This window comes from Thermobia domestica, chromosome 7 (assembly GCF_964235325.1).
Source record: "Thermobia domestica chromosome 7, izTheDome1.hap1.1, whole genome shotgun sequence".
Lineage (NCBI taxonomy): Eukaryota > Metazoa > Arthropoda > Insecta > Zygentoma > Lepismatidae > Thermobia > Thermobia domestica.
Genome location: NC_137460.1, coordinates 78,830,577 through 78,850,680, shown reverse-complemented (window position 1 = coordinate 78,850,680; position 20,104 = coordinate 78,830,577). Strand labels below are relative to the sequence as shown.

The following is a 20,104-nucleotide window of genomic DNA, read 5'->3' as shown; positions in this document are numbered from 1 at the left end:
AATTTGTCTCTTTACTTATTGAATGCCCCTCGTATATATATATATATATATATATATATATATATATATATATATATATATATATATATATATATATATATATATATATATATATATATATATATATAATGCACCACTTTATGCTTTTTTGATGTAAACTTGTATTTCGCATATCGAACATATATTTATTGCTCAGGAAGCGACTGGTCCCTCCCAGACGAACCTCCTAGATCTGCTAATGTGTCAAGTGAAACTAAATTTTCAAACTCATGCAAGTCTGGTAACTATGAAGAAGCATGTAACTTCCCTTGGTTAATAAATGATTAGAATTTCGCGTTCAGAAAATTCAAGTTACATCCTCAAAGGGAGTCCTTGTGGTTCGTACTCCAAGATAAATTGTAGACTCATGTATTACTCCCATATTGTGTCGGTGCTGTAAATGGAGTTAAATATCGAATAATAATAATAATAATAATAATAATAATAATAATAATAATAATAATAATAATAATAATAATAATAATAATAATAATAATAATAATAATAATAATAATTACAGAACAATCTGGCAATAGAGTAATAATGTTTGTATACTTTCCTTATTCTATTCTACACTATTCTATTCTATACTTTCCTTATTCCTAATGTTTCTAATTATACTTTCCTTGTAATAATGTTTCTATAATAGTCTTTCATTTATTTACAGGGAGGAAGCAACTATAGAGCCTACCGTTAGGGTAGAGGGATCGGAACCATATTTCTGGTATCCCGAGGAAAACGATTGGTTGAAAGAGCTACGTCAATTTGACTTATTTCCAGAATCTACTACCACTACAACAATTACAATTTCGGGATTCGGAACTAGTACCACAACAATACATGATACCAATAATACTGTAACGTTATTAATTGAGGGTTGTAATCCGTCTTCTGTAGACTTGACGTATTCATATTGCACAACACAAAGCAAACCGCAAAAGAAGGCGTCAAGTGAACAAGTTTTGACCGTCTTCCAGACAGTGGACATCACTAAATCATATGATGTTACAAGTTACCACGTAGTCAATATCCCGCACTACACCACACCAACTGACGTTACACCTACGACAAACCAATCAAACCAATCGAAGTCATAGTCAGTGGCACCGTCGACGAAACAGTCACCCAGACATTTGACTACACAGCTACTCACAGCACTAACGTCTATACCACCATTACGAAATTTAATAGAACCAACCAACGCAAAGTATAGACACATACTCCTGCCCGAGACTAAAATTTTATGCTGCTTTGAAGAGGAAAGTTTGGTAAATATTGCTGGATTTCGAATATATCTTCTTACCACCAAAGAAAAGAATAGAAATCTCAACTAGGTTGTAGGTTTTGTTGGTCGAGCAAGATTTTTCAATCTAGGATAGGTCTACCGTGTGCGCATCTAATTCATCTGATACAAATTTTGTAATGTTACCAAAGTAATGAGATCAAAGGCGCCCATCTGCTTAGTACGAGACGAAAGAGAGAGCAACATTGTTATTGAAAGCAGTACTGCGAAAATTGAACGATATTGTGTACACATAGTAAGCCACCATTGTCTAAATAAACAGAACGGGTGCGTTAAAATAATTCACACAGCAATGTCCTCAGCGTCATTCTTTCTTATGAGATCTAATATCAAAGTTAAGGGTAATAGGATTTGTTCTTTCGGCGTTTTCTTCTTTGTCATACAAGTGTAGTCATTGGTTAAAGCGTATCAGAAATTCCTGTTTTTACATTAAGATATCACTTTTTCATTTATAGTGTATATATATATAATATAAGTAATAAGTAGATAGTAATATAGTTCATAATAGTAAGTTGATTTATTGAGTGAAAACAAAACAGACTAAAATAAGGAAAAAATATCGAATACAAATAAAGAAAAGATACATATATGTGGTATACTATTACACAGACAAGAAAATCACACTAATATGGGTAGATAACAGAAAATGATATAAACATTGATAAACATACAAATAAATAGAGTGAATTATATACAGATGTAATGTTGGTATATTGTTGTAGGAATGAACTTATGAGTCTATATAGCATTCCTGGAATATTTTAATTAGATCTGTAAACATTTATACAAATACATATACAAGATTTGAACAGTTACATACAAAGAAATAAAGTTACAATTTATAGTTTTCTTCAAATTCGTCAATACTATATATAGAATTATTTACAAAAAGATTTCCAATGCTTCTGTCTTTGTTTGTTAGGAGTTCGACAAATACAAAAAAACAGGATCTTGAGAGTTCTAAAATCAGGTTTTCAATCTCTTTTTAGTCATAACTTGGTCACATCTCATCAAAAAATAAACCTATTATAAAGAACACTTGACGTTATTTATCACAGTTTCTACAACATTCCTGAAATATTTTGGTTATATCTGTAAACATTTGTAAGTGCTTATAGTTAATAATATAACAGAAAGACAGTATCCCAAGTTCTATTGTAAGTAAAGATACTCTGGAATATGTTGGAACTTTATTTTCGAGAGAGACAGAATTTCAACATAATTTATTATACACATAATAAAGTATATAACCAAACTATATTAACGATTCGAAGTGCATCTAAGAAAACGAATAGATATTTAAAAAAAATAGAATAGAACGGAATGAAATAAAATATGATATTTTGTTGTCATTAAACATTTGTTTCCATAGAAAGTGTCAATATTTAAACATATTCAAACAGTTACATACAAACAAATAATTTACAGCTTCCTTCAAATTCGTCGATACTATATATAGAATTATTTATAAGAAATGATTAATATTTCAGTTTGAAATTCTTTATATAACATCATTATTCGCATACGTTTTGGTAGTGTGTTTGTATATTTATAACTTTATGTCAGTATATTTATAACTTTTTTTGTGTTGTACTTAGCCTAAAATGAAGAGTATTTAAATCATCTTTATATGAATGAATACTATTGCGGTAACTAATACTATCCTATTTTTATAACGTACATAAGACAAATGTAAATATACGTAGGGGAAACTATCATGATTTGATTTTCTTTAACTTCTTAATGTAAAAGTCCGAGAATAATCTAGTGTTTAATTTTAACGAAAATATTCCGAATATACTCATGCTTACTTGTACATGTTTTAAAAGAACAATTATATTCGTTTTCATACGTATCTGTATGTTTCCGCCAAATAATGGTACTGAACTTGTTGTTAATATGTTTCAAGGGTTATTACACAGCCAGTAACATATAAACAATATATGTTATGTTTAGTGTGTACACTTACATATGTTTTAGGACTAATGACAGTGTCCATGAAGTGTAAACAATGTTCTAAGAACACTAATTGGTATTTCAGTACTCTTTTGTGTTAATTTGATTATTCAAATGCATTTTCTTGCTTATTTTCACAAGTTCCATAGGTAATATTAGTCTCATTCCTAGCATGAGTCGGGCTTTTATTATTTTATTTTAAGGGCTTTTCAGGTGCATGTATCCAGGGGCGGATCCAGGGAGGGAAATCATCCTCCCCCCCCAGAATAGGATATTTCTTATCTTAAAAATAAAACCTATCCTAAGAATTTTTACCTTTGTATTATAAATGTAAAATTAAACCTATTGACTTCAAACGACCCCCCCCCCAAACATTCAGCCTGGATCCGTCCCCTGCATATATCTCATTGTTATGTTGTCAACAATCAACATTATCATTGCCGTTTATAATTTTGTTAAGTGATTATTTCAATTCAGTAATAATAAGAAAAAACATTAAAATCGAATTATATGTTAAGAGATTAAAAATATTATGTACATGATATAGTATTAGATAATACTTTTATTCCTCTTATGACTTTTTTCTATCATTTAAAGACAGCTTGAGTACCAGGTGAATTGCAATCATTGCCATATTTGTGAATATATATATATATATATTTAAAAAATAAAATATTTGTACTTATTTTCAACTTTGACGTAATGATGTATATGTATAGACAAGATGTTGTATTACGTAGTGAACACAGTAATGAATACAAACAATTTTTTGCGCAAGTGGTGATGGCCATATTTTGTATTTCATAACGTGTATATACTTCCTTTAGCTTATCAGCAAAATTGATGATTAAAAATTATATATATATATATATATATATATATATATATATATATATTGGGCATTTCTTCACTAATTTGTTGGAATACATTTCATATTTATATGTATGGTTACTAGTTAAATACCTCTGTATGTATGATACTATATTACTACCTCTGTATTAAATACCTCTTTATGTTATGTTGTACTATATTTTTATGTAGTTTGTTTCTCTTCCTTTTTTTCTTTTTACTAGATAACGAACAATAGCTTAAAACACAATATACAAAATTCACATCACACTGACTGTTTTTTTTTTCTTGAACCTTTTATATTTCTTTTTGTAAAAAAAAAACTGTTTGAAACTTCGTTTTCGAAGGGAAAAAAACTGTGGAGAAGAAAAAATAAACAGTATTCAATAACTTGAAGCATGTAGTTAAGAATTTACATGTAGATCTCAATTCTGGACTTGGCAATTCTTAAGAACAGCTACTTCTCATCCCCGGTGCACGAGGATACTTCTTACTGTTGCACTAGCTACAAAATTGATTCTATTTGATGTACAAGTGGTAATACAACACATAAGAAACCCAGATCATGTTGTATTCACACTCCAATATGGAGTGAGAATACAGCGTGATCTGGGTTTCTTATGTGTTGTATTACCACTTGTACATGAAATAGAATCAATTTTGTAACTAGTGCAACAGTAAGAAGTATCCACGTGCACGGAACATGCGATATGCGTTCAATTGCCTCCACACATACTCATACATTAAGTACAAGGGCAAAACAAACTTCAAAACACAACGAGAGCGGAATACACACACATCTTCTTTTATTTCGAATCACTCATTAACTAATTAGAACTCACTCTGTTACCTACTTTTTAACATGCTAGATACTTAATGAATAATGCCTAAAAGTATGGTGTTTCTCGTCCTTTCCTAAATGGGAAGTGCGGCTCCTTAAGTATAACCCTGGACTTTATTCAGGGTCTTACAAAAATGTGTCACAATGTTTTGGGAATAGATTCCTCACATCAAAATAGGAAAAAATGTTCATATGAACCTGTGGTCGGAAGTGCATAGTTTCCTAGTTATAGGGGGCCGAAAACTTAAAAAAAAAGTGAACTTTAATGGTTCATAGTTCCACTACTATAGGACTAATCGTAGTCGAGTCAAGACATCACTGAGAAACTAGTAAATAAACTATCCAAATATCCATTTTTCAGAACCTCTGGTGCTTGTACAATCATTTTTTGAGAGGTTGTTTGGGAGTACTTGATCATTCTCTACCTGCCTCTCTAAAAAAATTGGTGTGCAAGTACTGGAACATTCTTAAACATTGATATTTGGAAAGTTCACATACCAGTGACGTCTTGACCCGACTATAAAATATTGTGGAGTCATGAACTTTTAAAGTTCCTTTTTTTCACGTTTTCGGCACCCTATAACTCCGAAACTATCAACTTTTGAGCACTGATCCATATGAACTTTTTATTTTAATATATATTTTGATGTAAGGAATCTGTTCTCAAAATATTGACACATTTTTGTAACACCCTATATATAGCAATAAATAATAGTTGGATAGATCTATCACACAAAACTGGACATTTGATTATAAAATTCAAGTCATTATAGAAACACCATTTTGTAGATAACAATATTCTACACCTTGTGCTTTACAAGCAAAATTTAGAAAACAAAAGTTGTTCACTTATTCGTGAGTTGATTACAAATATGGGAAATTTGTATGTCCATATTGGGCATATAGCACTGGGTTTGTAAGGTCCATTCCAATATCACGGTCCAATATTTTCGCAGAGTAATGAATAGTTTATTGATTTTTACCACGAGATCCTTAGACAAAATTGCATAACTCACAATCAAATAAAAGGCAATCAATTCGCGCAGTTTTCGTGAAGAAAAAATGATATTCATACGCTACAACATTCCCGAAGGAAGGAGGCGAGCAGAAGGGAAATTTTACTAGCACTATGTTTTAGTTTGAACTGTTCTACATAAAGGCACAAAATAGTATATAGGCGTTTTTTCTTAAACGAATGGGTATGCATAAATACAATGTGTAGAATGCAAAAGAAGTAGACATGGGAAACGGAGAAAGCACAAGATTTTCCTCGTAACAACATGCCAGGATATTTATCAATTTAAGAAGAAGAAGAATAAACTTAAAAAAAAAAAAAAAGTTGAAAAAGAACTAAAATATGTTAGCAATAATTTTATTCTATTTATTTCCTGTTTAAGAATATAACTACCCTCTTAGTAGTCGTTCATAAAGCATTTGTCATTTACCCTGCCAATAATTTAATAATAATAATAATAATAATAATAATAATAATAATAATAATAATAATAATAATAATAATAATAATAATAATAATAATAATAATAATAATAATAATAATAATGTATAAGTAGTAGTAGTAGTAGTAGTAGTAGTAGTAGTAGTAGTAGTAGTAGTAGTAGTAGTAGTAGTAGTAGTAGTAGCAATAGTAGTAGTAGTAGTAGTAATAGTAGAAAGAACCAGTCTTATTAAAGAAATCCATCAAATTTATATATATTTAGGAATATGTCGTCTTAACTTTTTTTCTTTATAATACTATGTATAACTAACTTTTAGGTGCAAGCAATATAAAGGACTGGCTCAACATATCTTAAAATCTTGTAGGGTCTCAAAACGAAGTGACTTCTGATATTAGATCTGGTTTATTTACGTTCGGCACGAGCTTGAAAATGCCTTCTCTAATGTAGAAATTCTTCCCATGTTCACAATTTTTGTTTTCAGAAATGTATATTTTTAAAGACTTCGAATGAAGCTATTGCATGGAGGATCTTTTTTTACTTTTTTTTAAGTATGTGACTATATCTGGATGTTAAAGATGACTCCATGATTATGAAATTCAAAAAGTCAGTTGCGATATTTTTTTTTCATATAATGGATAAGAGGAAGTCAAATGAAAGTCGATGAAAACAAGTACAAGTGAAATATGCATAGTGCAAAAACTCGTTCTTCATTTGATTTTTTATGTTCAAAGCTGACTTTTTTTAATTGCTAATTAAACAGTATTTTTTGTATTTTTAATATACCCAATGAACTGATTCAGAGCATTAGTTCAGTGCATAACTAGGGAAACAGAAGCCTGAACTCCACAATATTTCACATGCTTATATATAGCAGGTCAGTATCATACAACCACACCAAAACGATTCAGATTGAGTACGTTCGGTTAATTACTTTCTCGAAAATATGACTCATAATTTGACAACGCATGACTCAGAAACCAAAAGTGTACATAGCATAATAATTCAGACGCTTATATATCAAGTCAAGGTCTAGCACCATGCTCAGTTTGATCTCTTTCCAAAATATGACTCAAAACTTGATCATCCATAACTCGGAAACCAAAAGTCTGTATAACAATGTTTTACACGCTTATATATCAAGCCAAAGTCTAGCACCATGCTCAGTTTGATTCCTTTCTAAAATATGACCCAAAACTTGACCATTCATAACTTGGAAACCAAAAGCCTGTATAACAATATTTCATACGCTTATATATCTAATAAGGTCTAGCACCATGCTCAGTTTGATTTCTTTCTAAAATAAGACTTAAAAATTGACCATCCATAACTCGGAAACCAAAAACCTGCATAACAATATTTCACACGATTGTATATCAAGTCAAGGTCTAGCACCATGCTCAGTTTGATTTCTATCTAAAATATGACTTAAAACTTGACCATCCATAACTCGGAAGCCAAAAACCTGCATAACAATATTTCACACGATTGTATATCAAGTCAAGGTCTAGCACCATGCTCAGTTTGATTCCTTTCTAAAATATGACCCAAAACTTGACCATCCATAACTTGGAAACCAAAAGCCTGTATAACAATATTTCATACGCTTATATATCTAATAAGGTCTAGCACCATGCTCAGTTTGATTTCTTTCTAAAATATGACTCAAAACTTGACCATCTATAACTCGGAAACAAAAGCCTATATGATAATATTTCACACGCTTATATATCAAGTCAAATCTAGTACCATGCTCACTTTGATCCTGATTCGATGTGTTCGGTGCATGACGTTCTGTTTTCTAAAATATGACTCAAAATTTGACCGCCCATAACGCGGGAACCAAAAAGATGCACATCATAATATTTCACTCTTTCATATAGCAAGTCAACGTCTACCACTATGCCTCTTGAATAAGTACATCTAACGTATATCGATGGTTAGTGTTCTTGCTTAACCAAGGATCGAATCTAATCGGATTGTTCAGAGATCTTCTCTAAGTTTATCGTTACATTTTCCTTATTGTCATTGGACGCATACCTGGGAGATTTTCATTATTTCATTCGACAAATGCCTGGAATCTAATATACAAGCTATAGCTGACTTTCGGTTTAAATAATAATAATAGTTTCCAATATTCCATTATTATCTGTCTTTCCAATATAAAAATAGTAGTTTGGTTGTATTTGACACACCATTAATAAATTAATAACTTTGTCATTAATTTTTTTAATTGTTTCTTACCATCTTGATTTTCTAAGTTTAATATTTGGCAATACTTCTTTATTACAAGATAACGCTTACATTATTTTGATCAGCAATACAAATACAGATTATCATTTTGTTATTTAGTTTAAAGTTCCATGCTTCTGTATCGAAGCTAAGGGAGACGCTGCACGGTCATGAAAAAATGGACGATAATGGTGGGATGATGAAAGTGGGACGAAACGGAAGAACCTCGAGAAAACCCATACATAAGTTGTGGAAAATAAGGAATTCTAATCCAAGTTTTTGCTTCTTTGGAAGTTACCGTTTTGGGGACTTGCTTGGGAACGGTAACATCCAAAAAAGCAAAAACTTGGATTGAAATTCCTTATTTTCCACAACTTTCAACAAAAATTCAACGTATTCTTGCAAAGCATAATATATCTGCTTCAAGTATTCTCCCCAAAAGTTTACAAAAACATCTCACTGGATTTAAAACCTATTTTGTCGATCCATTAAATAAGGCAGGTATTTACCGTGTCCATTGCGAATGTGATTCCTCATACATTGGCGAAACTAAACGTAATATTAACAAGCGTGTGAAGGAACATGTTAGACAATCAAAAAAGTCACAAGACGAAGGCATGTCTGGTTTAGCGCTTCATCTAAAACAACATTCACATAATATAAAACAGGTTAAGGTAATAGGTCCAGCAAAATAAAATTAAAAGAAGAAAAAAAACGGGAAATTAAAGAATCGTTCTTTATTCATAAATACAAACCTGCATTGAACCTTGATACTGGCAACATTGATCGAACTTGGGTACCTACCTTTGATGCATACTTTGGATCTGGCAATAGTGGCCTAATATAGACACCGCGTTCTTTTTTATTCAGCTCATTCTTTTTTCACTCTGCTCTGTTCATCTCAGGATCTTTTTTGTACATTACTTTTCTATAGTGGTATGTATTCCTGGTTTTACTCCTTTTATCTCCTTTCCGTTTTAATCCTTTTTACCTTGCCACTGAGGAAGGAACCAGCTGAGAGTTCCGAAACGCCAAAATCTTTAAATTTTTCAAGGGAGGATTCATTGGTAAGTAGCCAATTTTTTGTTAATTTTGAATATCCCCCCATGCGCCCATGTAACCATACATAAGATGTTTGCTCACCATAAAATGTTCATTAGTCACGAGCTAGGAGGTTTCTTTTGTTATTACTGCAAATTTCAATCTTGTGATAAGTTTCGTCTCTACGATAGCATTCAGTTTTTAAAGTATAAGTATTTTACTATAATTTTTATCTTAAGATTTTTAACAGAAATAAGAGCAAAGCCTCAGTTCAAGTGCTTTATAGAGGCACATAAAACTAAATAAAGCTTAAAAATTTTCAACAGAAGTAAGTGCAAAGCTTCAATTCAAGTGCTATATAGTGGCGCATAAAACGAAATAAAACTTAAGATTTTGAACAGAAATAAGTGCAAGCCTCAGTTCAAGTGCTATAGGCCTATAGCGGCACATAAAACTAAATAAAACTCTTAAAATTTTTAACAGAAATAAGTGCAAAGCCTCAATTCAAGTGTTATATAGCGGCATATAAAACTAAATAAAACTCTTAAAATTTTTATCAGAAATAAGTGCAAAGCCTCAGTTCAAGTGCTATATAGCGGCATATAAAATTAAATAAAACTCTTAAGATTTTTAACAGAAATAAGTGCAAGCCTCAGTTCAAGTGCTATAGGCCTATAGCGGCACATAAAACTAAATAAAACTCTTAAAATTTTTAACAGAAATATGTGCAAAGCCTCAGTTCAAGTGCTATATAGTGGCATATAAAATTAAATAAAACTCTTAAGATTTTTAACAGAAATAAGTGCAAGCCTCAGTTCAAGTGCTATAGGCCTATAGCGGCACATAAAACTAAATAAAACTCTTAAGATTTTTAACAGAAATAAGTGCAAAACCTCAGTTCAAGTGCTATATAGCTGCATATAAAACTAAATAAAACTCTTAAAATTTTTAACAGAAATAAGTGCAAAGCCTCAGTTCAAGTGCTATATAGCGGCATATAAAACTAAATAAAACTCTTAAGATTTTTAACAGAAATAAGTGCAAAACCTCAGTTCAAGTGCTATATAGCTGCATATAAAACTAAATAAAACTCTTAAAATTTTTTTATCAGAAGTAAGTACAAAGCTTCAGTACAAGTGCTGAATAGCAGCACATTGTGTGACAGCTTTACATGCCATTAACCCCTTGCAGCAGTAATTGAGTACACAAAAGTCTTTCCATGCTGTTTATTTAGTACAAGAAACAAAATATTGCCAACATCTAAGCGACACAAGGATGTATTTTGATTATCTCCTCATTTATACCTAGCTATATCATTGCGTGAAGAGAGATAACAAGGGAAATTAGAAATTTCGGAAAAAACAATCATTAAGCTGGGAAATAAAAAATGTGTTTCGAGAAAGGCAAATGGTAATACATTTTACAACAATAATTATTCTTTTCTTATGTGTTGTAAGATGGGTCGACAACGCAGAAGTAACTTTACACACGACTTATGGTTATTTTAGTTGACCTCTTTAAAAAAAAAAAGAAAACAAAGTTTAAAAAGAAGAAAGCAATACTAAAGCTGTTAATTTAATACTAAGCCCCTTTGGAAAAAGAAAAAAGAGAATGAAAAACAACAAGTTCCATCTTTCTCATTAATTAGTAATCGTAGAAAAATAAGAAAATGATGTTTATTTCAGGTGTGTCCTCGGAAAATATGCGAAACATACTATAGCCCCGCCCCCGCCACCCTCTGACGAAAGAAACCTTCCCTTTGCTTAGAGAAAAGAAACGAATGACTTCAGCTGTGTTGCCAATTTGTCATTCAGTCTTTCGATCTTGACGAGCGAAGATCGTAGGCTACTTAGAATGGCCAACAAGACAGAGCACAGCGAAGTCCGTGAAATAATTCAATGTGGCAACGCTTCTGCATCCAAAACAATTGAAAGATCTCGGCCGCAACAACTTGTCCTTCCTCTCTCCAGGGAGGTATTAGCAAACACAAATCGACAAAAGCGCCAGAAGGTGCACACTTCCAATAGAAAGGCTATAGCCATTTTTCGCATTAAGAGCCTGTCTTACTAAAAATAATACAAAATTTACCATTTTTCTTTTACTTGTTTATTCATCAGTGAAAGGAGATAATGAAATGCAACTTACCACAATCATAGATAATGCTATTGTACAACAGAAAATATGGACCTGAAGAATGTTCAGTGTTGGCATCCATAGAAATTACAATGTTGCCAGAAAAACAATTTCTCTAAAATCTAAGTTAAGACAGCGAGTAGAGGAACGAACTCAACTGCATTTGATTACGTATCATGTTGTTTTGGCTCCTTGTGAACTACTTTTTAATTAACATTATTATTTAGTTTTAATAACTGTATGTTAAAACTATTTTGTTTATTACAAATTAAATAAAACTATTATTTAAAAAGTAGTTCATAGGAAACCAAAACAATATGGTACGTAACCAAATGCAATTGAGTTTGTTCTTCTACTCGCTGCCTTAACTTGGATTTTAGGGAAATTGTTTTTCTGGCAACACTGTAATTTCTGTGGATGGCAACACTGAACATTCTTCAGGTTCATATTTTCTGTCGTAGAATAACATTATCTATGATTGTGGTAAGTTGCATTTCATTATCTCCTTTCACTGATGAATAAACAAGCAAAAGAAAAATGGTAAATTTTGTATTATTTTTAGTAAGGCAGGCTCTTAAGCATAGATATTACAATTACAGTACCTACTATAGTGACGAGAAACACATTTAATTTTTTTTTTTTAAATATAGTTTCTGAGTAATTACAAGGACTAGTAGACTCATTATTGTCACTATAATATTTTCTCCTATCTAATGAAAGGGGGACCTGATACGAAATGTCCTTAGTTAATTTGCCAAAATATGAAAATGTAAAAAAATAATAACTTACTTTGTTAAGATAAGCGTACATGCAAAGAATATTTCATTCATACCAACACCATGAATTGTTCTTCTGAAGGATGGCTTCAAGATCTATCTCTGATGACTTTTTGTCACTAGTCAAAGGACTGAAAAAAAAAAAAAAAATTGTCAAATTAATTTACGACTAGTCAAAGGACACCGAAAAGTATAGTTTACAGAAGAATGGTTATCATTTCTGAGTTCACAAGATCAACATATACGAGAAGAAATTCAATTCAAGTCTAAATTTTCTGTTCAGTTCATGGTTTCCTCCAGAATTTGGAAAGGAACTAAGAGTGTTCTGTTTACCTAGAAGGTTTTAACTTTTTACTTCAGTATATATTATACTTTTTCATAACAATTTACTTTCATTTTAATCTTTAGCCAATATTTGATGCATTTGGGAGTGTACTTCAATTAATGTAACCAGCCAATTATAAACTTCTTATTCATACTATACTTTATTTCTAATTTAATGTCGTTCATCACGAAGAAAGTGAACAAATGGGAAAAAAATATTACTACATGTAATTTCATGTTAGAAAATTCATTGTAGAATGTTAAGAATTTTTTTTTTATAATCTTGTCTGTGAATTCGCTTTATGTGCTGAAGATAACTTCCTCTTCAAGTAAAGCTTGAATTGACATATTTCCATCGTCTGACCAAATTCCGATTTGTACATAAACCCGAGTTTCTGGGTCTGACTTTTGAGCGCCTAGCTCTACGTTATAACCCCAGCAAAAGTAATAGTATAAAACCTTGCGATCTTTAAGATTGTAATATGTTGATGATAAGAACTCACCATTTGATGACTTTGTTTTCTTCTTTTCATTTTGAGTTTAATAGGAGTTTTATACAAAATTAGTGCTGAGATGTTAGCCTGATTAGTACTGAGATGTTAAGTTGATTAGTGCTGAGGTGTTAGCGAGATTTATTAAAAAGCTGATACAATTTTCACGTCTCATGATGAGTTTACAGAATTTAGTGTACAGAATCTACGGGATTTAATTTATTGAGACTAAAATGTCTCCCAATATCGTCATCATGCTATTCCCTCAGTGGTACAGTAACTTCACCATGCTATTCTCTCAGTGGTACAATCTCTCGCTTATTTGTAAAATACATTCTCATTGATAGTATCACAGAGTTTGGCAGCAATATTTGTATATATGGTCAGATAAGAAAAGAAATTATATTTAAAAATGTTATAAATTAATAATCATAAATATACTATATATTAAATAAAATGGGCGGAAATTACAACCCTCTAATGAAATATTTTTTACCTCACGAGAAGAGAACAGTTGCAGCCATGATAAGTTATTGCTATCTTCTATCTGTATATTGTAAAATTGAAAGTGACTATGTTACTCTTAATCTCTTGAACCACCCGACCGATCTCGATCAAATTTTCAACATTCATGAGGTTGGGCCTGGGAGTGTTTTTATCATTTCACCTTGATGGTAGAACTGAGGGGAGGGCGAATTATATATATATATATATATATAAAAAAAAAATAAAACTTAATAACTCTTGAACCATCCAACTTATCTCAAACAACTTTCAACATAGATAAGGTTCAGGTCTGGAATGTTTTTCTCATTTCACTTTTACAGTGCAACATAGGGAAGGGAGAGGAGGGATATATATGTAAAAATAATAAAAATAAAAGTGACTGTCTTTTTCACTTCATCATGCTTAAACCACCCGACCGATCTTAACCAAATTTTCAACATAGATGAAGTTCGAACCTGGGGTGGTTTCTATTGTATCACTTTGACGTTGTAACTTAGACGAGAGGGAGGGGAGGGGAGAGTTACATAAAAATAAATAAAACTTAATAACTCTTGAACCACTCGACCGATCTCGATCAAATTTTCAACATACGTGAGGTATGGACTGGAAAGATTTTTTAATATTTTCACTTTGGCGGTAGAACCTAGGGGAAGGGGGGAAGATATATGTAAAAAATATGAAAGTGACTGTTTTTGTGACTTCATCATTCTTGAACCACCCGACCGATTTCGATCAAATTTTCAACATAGATGAGGTTCGGGAATGGGATGGTATTTGTCTATTCATTTTGACGGTAGAACTTTGGGGAGTGGTTGGGAGGGGGAGATACATAATAATAAATAAAACAAAAACTCTTGAACTATTGGGCCGATCTCGATCAAATTTTCAACGCAGATGAAGTTCGAGCCTCAGATGTTTTTCGTCGTATCAGTTTGACGGTGTAAATTAAGGAAGGGGGAGGGGAAGAGACATTTAAAAATGATCAAAAATGACCGATATTAGTGTCCTATCTATAGTTTCCGGGTTTTCTGAGATGAACAGTGACTCTTCCAATGCTATTTAAATCCAAATTCAGGCCCGTAGTTTGGGAGAGGGTGAGGAGGAGATATATAAAATGATCTAAAATGACCGATATTAGTGCCGAATCTATAGATTTCCAGGTCGCTGAAATGAACAGTGACACTTCTGATGCCGTTTAAATCCAAATCCTGCCCCGCAACTTGGGAGAGGGGAGATATATAGAAATGATCGAAATTACCAATATCACGAAATGTTTATCGTTGTATCAGTTTGACGGTGTAAATTAAGGGAGGGGGAGGGGAAGAGACATTTAAAAATGATCGAAAATGACCGATATTAGTGTCCTATCTGTAGTTTTCGGGGTCGCTGAGATGAACAATTACACTTCCGATGCCGTTCCCCGCAACATGGGGAGGAGAGGGGGATATATAAAAATCATCGAAAATATCGTTATCAAAGAGTGCTTTAGTAGTAGTAAAAAGTGACTGTCTATTGGAACATATTACTACTTTTTCTTAATTTTACCCAGCGAAGCGGGTAATTCATGCTAGTAATTAAATAATAAACTAATTATTGAGCAAAGCAAACCAATTTTATTATAATAAAACTAATACCTTGTGACAGTTTCGCCAGTTAAACACTTGACTTCATCATACACTATCTCATCTGATAGCGTCTGATGAAGCTAAGTGTTTAGTTGACGAATTTGTTACAAGGTATTAGTTTTATCATAATAAAATTGCTTTGCTTTACTTAACGATTAATTTATTATTTAATTATAGTATATAATTAGCAAAGCTGGTGTGATAAAGAACATTACAATTGATGTAGAATAAGCTATCGCTACAATATCTGGGGGTCACAGAATATTACATAACATTAACATACAGTACGTGAAAAGTAAAATAAATTGTAAAGAATGGCTCTATTAAGAAGAATGGGAGACATTTCGACATCTAGTTTGATGATACTTCAAGTTATTATTGCCCACAGAACTACTTCATTTTTACAGTTTTACAAGATCATTAGGAAATTACTACTAAAAAATGGAAGAACAAATAAAGTTTCAGACATTTTTGGAAACGAAGAACACGAAGTCATTGAAAAAAAATGGTAACGACAAATGGCAACCTTACTAAAAGAAATAAAAACAAAGCAAGAAGTACATTTATGACGTTTTAAAACATTAAAGACAGACTCGAAATCAAGGAATGTCGAAATGGTAAAGGCATAAGACAATTTCTAACAGGTAGTCTTTTTTTTTTTTTTTAAATACTACTCTCTATAGTTTTTTCTAGAAGAGCCCAACATGATTTTTTTTAGAACATTTAATATTTGAGAAGAGCAAATTTTATTTTTTTATTTATTTTTACGTTAGGGAATTATTTTTATTTATGCGTAAATAGAAAAGTATATGTTAAACAGATATAAAAATGGTTAAACTTACACAATTACATATCTAGCGTATTGAACACATCCTATAAATAAAAAATTACTCATATAGTAGTGTTCCTTTCAATTTTTTTTTCTTTCCTATATTTCAAATAATTCACTCGATCACTCAAAAAGTAAGAAAGACGAAAAATTGGAAGAACAATATTGGGTGAGAGAACAGTTTTATTTGAACTTATGTAGTCAATGAAGTACGATCAAGAAATCAACACTATACTTCTGCATATAGTAAAACGGATGAAGATTACATACACAGAAGTTTTTCTCTTCAAAATGCATAGCTGAGAAAAACAGGTACTAAACCAATATGAACTACGATTATACTCAGTAATATGGTGAAAAATAAATTATAAAGACATAATCAGGTGAAATGAAAAAGAATAATATTTCTGTTACTTATACCAGCTTAGTTGTGTATTTTTATTTGTGTCAGTTTTATTTCGTACAAGAATTAAACTAACTAACTAACTAACTGTATGACCTATGGAACCCGGAGATGCAAGGCAGTGTTCACGAAGGTTCTTCATTGACTTCTTAGTCAACTGGATCCAGTTTCTACTTTGTATTCCTATTTCTGTGAGATTCATCATAATATTGTCTTCCATCTGTTCCTAGGTATTCCTAATAGACATTTGCCAATTGGATTTCCAATCAAAAGTTTGATATATCTTCTTACTTTTTTCCATTCTGGCTACATGACCTGTCCCCCTAATCCTCTTAGACTTGATAAGTCTAACGATGTTTGGTAAATGGTATAAATTATGTAATTCCTCGTTATGAAGTTTCCACCATTCTCCATTCCAGTTACCCTTGGGTTCGAAATCGTTCGCAGGATTTTATTCCCAAATACTTTCAGTTTGAATTTTTTCCTCAGAATAAGCGACCATGTTTCACAACCATAGAGCACAACAGACATGATTATCGTTTTATATACAGTATTTTAAGCTTCAATTTCTTCGATAAAATTCACCACAACAAATGATTTTGAACTGAATAAAACACGAATTCCCTGCTTTCAGTCGACATTTAATTTCTTCGTGAATATGATTTTGGTCTGTTAATATTGATCCTAGATATTTGAAAGTATTCAGTTTGCCGAAAGCATTTTTTAAATACATATATTCACTCATCCATAATTTGCAGTATTACGAACCCGGCAAACTTCCATCTCTCCATTTACTTCTAAATCCATGTTCGTGCAAGCGTTCAATAAGGCTTCTGCATTAGTGTTCTCCTATTAATTGAATGTAAAGAAACTGTGTCGCAATCTACAGTATGAAATTTTAATTAAAATTATTATTATGATGTTTACTATATTTTAGCGATTATATTGACCATTGTTTGATTTTGTATATTATGATTGACTGTTATCTTAACTATGTATAATTATAGTTGGACATTATCTGTTGCTTGTAAGGCTTAATGACAATAAAATATTCTACTCTATTCTATTCTATTGTGTTTTATTCGTTACGTTCATAACTTTTAAAAACCAGAATGATGAAATAGTTGATCATTAATTAGAGTTTAGGTGAATGCTTTAAAAAAATATTCTCACCTCAAGTTACTAAAAGTTAAGACAAGGTTAAAATTACAAAGACATATGATATACTTAAAAAGAAAAGGAGAGATTCTTCTAGAATTTACCTAGGAGAGAAGCGACTGAAGTAATTGTTAACCAAAGTGCTAAGGCAGGAGTGAGTGGAGGTTAAAGAATAAAAGACAAGAAGATTCTGTGTGAAGGATTCAATGCCTAGTTGGCTGGCCCCTCCTATTTAGTAAATAGTAGGTAGGAGTCCTACAAGTGAACTACCCATTGAATACCTCACACTAGCTTTTCTTCCCTTTTTTGTTTTACTTAGAATTATATCTGGCGGTACCAGACGAAACAATAGGGTTTTGCTACAGGCTTTATAAATATTGGAAACGTTGAAAGTAACATTTATATTTTCGCTGAATATTCTTCTTTTAATTGTCAACACAACAGGCTATAGCGCAATTACAGTGTTGAAGATTGTATAATTACATATTCGGAACTCTTGATAACAGCTTTTCTAAATTTCTTAGGCGACGCATCACGTATATCTAATTCCTTATTATTCACACATTTTATTATACAGTAAAACCTGTCTTCAACGGACCCTTTATTAAACGGAAAACTGTCTTAAACGGAAATATTTCACGGTCCCATGAATTTTGGAGAACAAAACGTGTAAAACTTCCTTCATTAAGCGGAAACTGTGTTACGCGGACAACGGAAAGAAAAATAAACATTTAACGGAAAATTCTGAGTTCCGGACTACAGCGTTTAGAAAATGTTTAGACATTCTGCGAGACATATACATTACACTGTCTGCGATAAAATGTTCGTTCTTTTGTTAAATATTTCTGAACAATGTTGATCTTCCCCAAGCACTGCTCATATTCACCCCCACAAATTGTCCTTAACCCCCGCAACTTAATGAAGAATCATACGGAATGCCGGAAAGAAGAAAACGAGATAGAGGAAGAAGAGGAATACGATACCGAGTTCCAAGAAGAGTATAGAATAAATACATATCAAGATTCTCTCAGAAGTTTAAAGAAACTGCAAAAATTTGCCTTACGAAAAAATGATTCTGCCTCACTTAGTATAATTTCTCAGGCTAAACTGTATGCGGAAAGTCAAGCAGCCAAGCAGCAATGTACACAGAAAACTCTCCTTGGCTATTAGATAAATAAAGAAAACGTATGCATAGCATATTTTGTATTCATTTTAATTTTTTGTGTATTTATTCGTAGAAGAAAGAAGTACTATAATCGAACAATGTACGTACAGCAATATATTTTCTCAGTATGTCCCTTTATAAGCATGTATTTAAAAAAAAGAAAAAAAAAAAAGAAAGGAAAAGTCTACCTCCACTAAGCGGAAACCTGACTTTAACCGAAATTTTTGCAAGTCCCGCTCGATTCCGCTAAAGACAGGTTTCACTGTACAAAGCTACAAATAGTTCTCCAGATTGGTGATTTTATCAACATATTAGTTTTTGATTTTTTACAGTAATAGAGGCCAGTATTTTTATATGTTTTTAATGAAGGAACATGAAAATTTAATGACGAAACTAAGTCAGGACAGTCCAAAATATTTTGGGTTACTTTCTGAATGAATAATAAATCAATCATTTTATGTCTTTGTTCTAGTGTTGGAAGATGGAAGTTCTCACGGATGGTTTTATAACTGCCGTAAGTAAGATAAATGTGAGTTTCTTTGTAGCTTAGAAATTTCAAAAATTTTGCTTTTATTCTTTCTAATTGTTCACGATTTTTTAATTGAGACAGATTCCAAATAGTAGAAGCATACCCTAACTTTGAACGAACATATACATTGTACAACTTCTCTAATGTTGAACAGTTCTTAAATTCTTTTCCTGTCCTAATTACGAATCGTAATAGCTTAAATGTTTCACTTGTTATATTTACAATGTGACTGTCAAACGTTGACTTAGCATCAAACGTATCACCAAGATCCTTAACTGAATTATGTCTATTTACTACATATTTATTAATTACATAATCAAAATGACGAGGTGATTTGCTCCTAGTGAATGGATAATAGTTTGCATTTGCCTGCATTGACTCCAAGTTGATTAGAAGAACACCAGTTACCAATATGATCTAGACTTTGCTGCAGTTTTATGTTATCGATC

General features: G+C 31.7%; 1 protein-coding gene and 1 long non-coding RNA gene across 2 annotated transcripts in view; one reads left to right on the top strand and one right to left on the bottom strand.

The window, feature by feature from the left end:
* The window catches only part of LOC145690214 (uncharacterized), a 46,816-nt gene extending 42,399 nt beyond the window's left edge, over nt 1–4,417 (top strand). Inside the window, exon 3 of the mRNA XM_081764886.1 lies at nt 707–4,417. Within this exon, the coding sequence (XP_081621012.1) occupies nt 707–1,136 (430 nt within the window). The 3' untranslated portion in view covers nt 1,137–4,417. The remainder of the gene's footprint in view (nt 1–706) is intronic.
* LOC145690215 (uncharacterized) lies at nt 4,145–12,764 on the bottom strand. Its single transcript, XR_014132179.1, has 2 exons — nt 12,638–12,764; nt 4,145–4,503 (listed from the first exon to the last, which is right to left on the bottom strand). It is a non-coding gene; the product is annotated as an uncharacterized LOC145690215 (long non-coding RNA).
* Between the last annotated feature and the right edge of the window lie 7,340 nt (nt 12,765–20,104).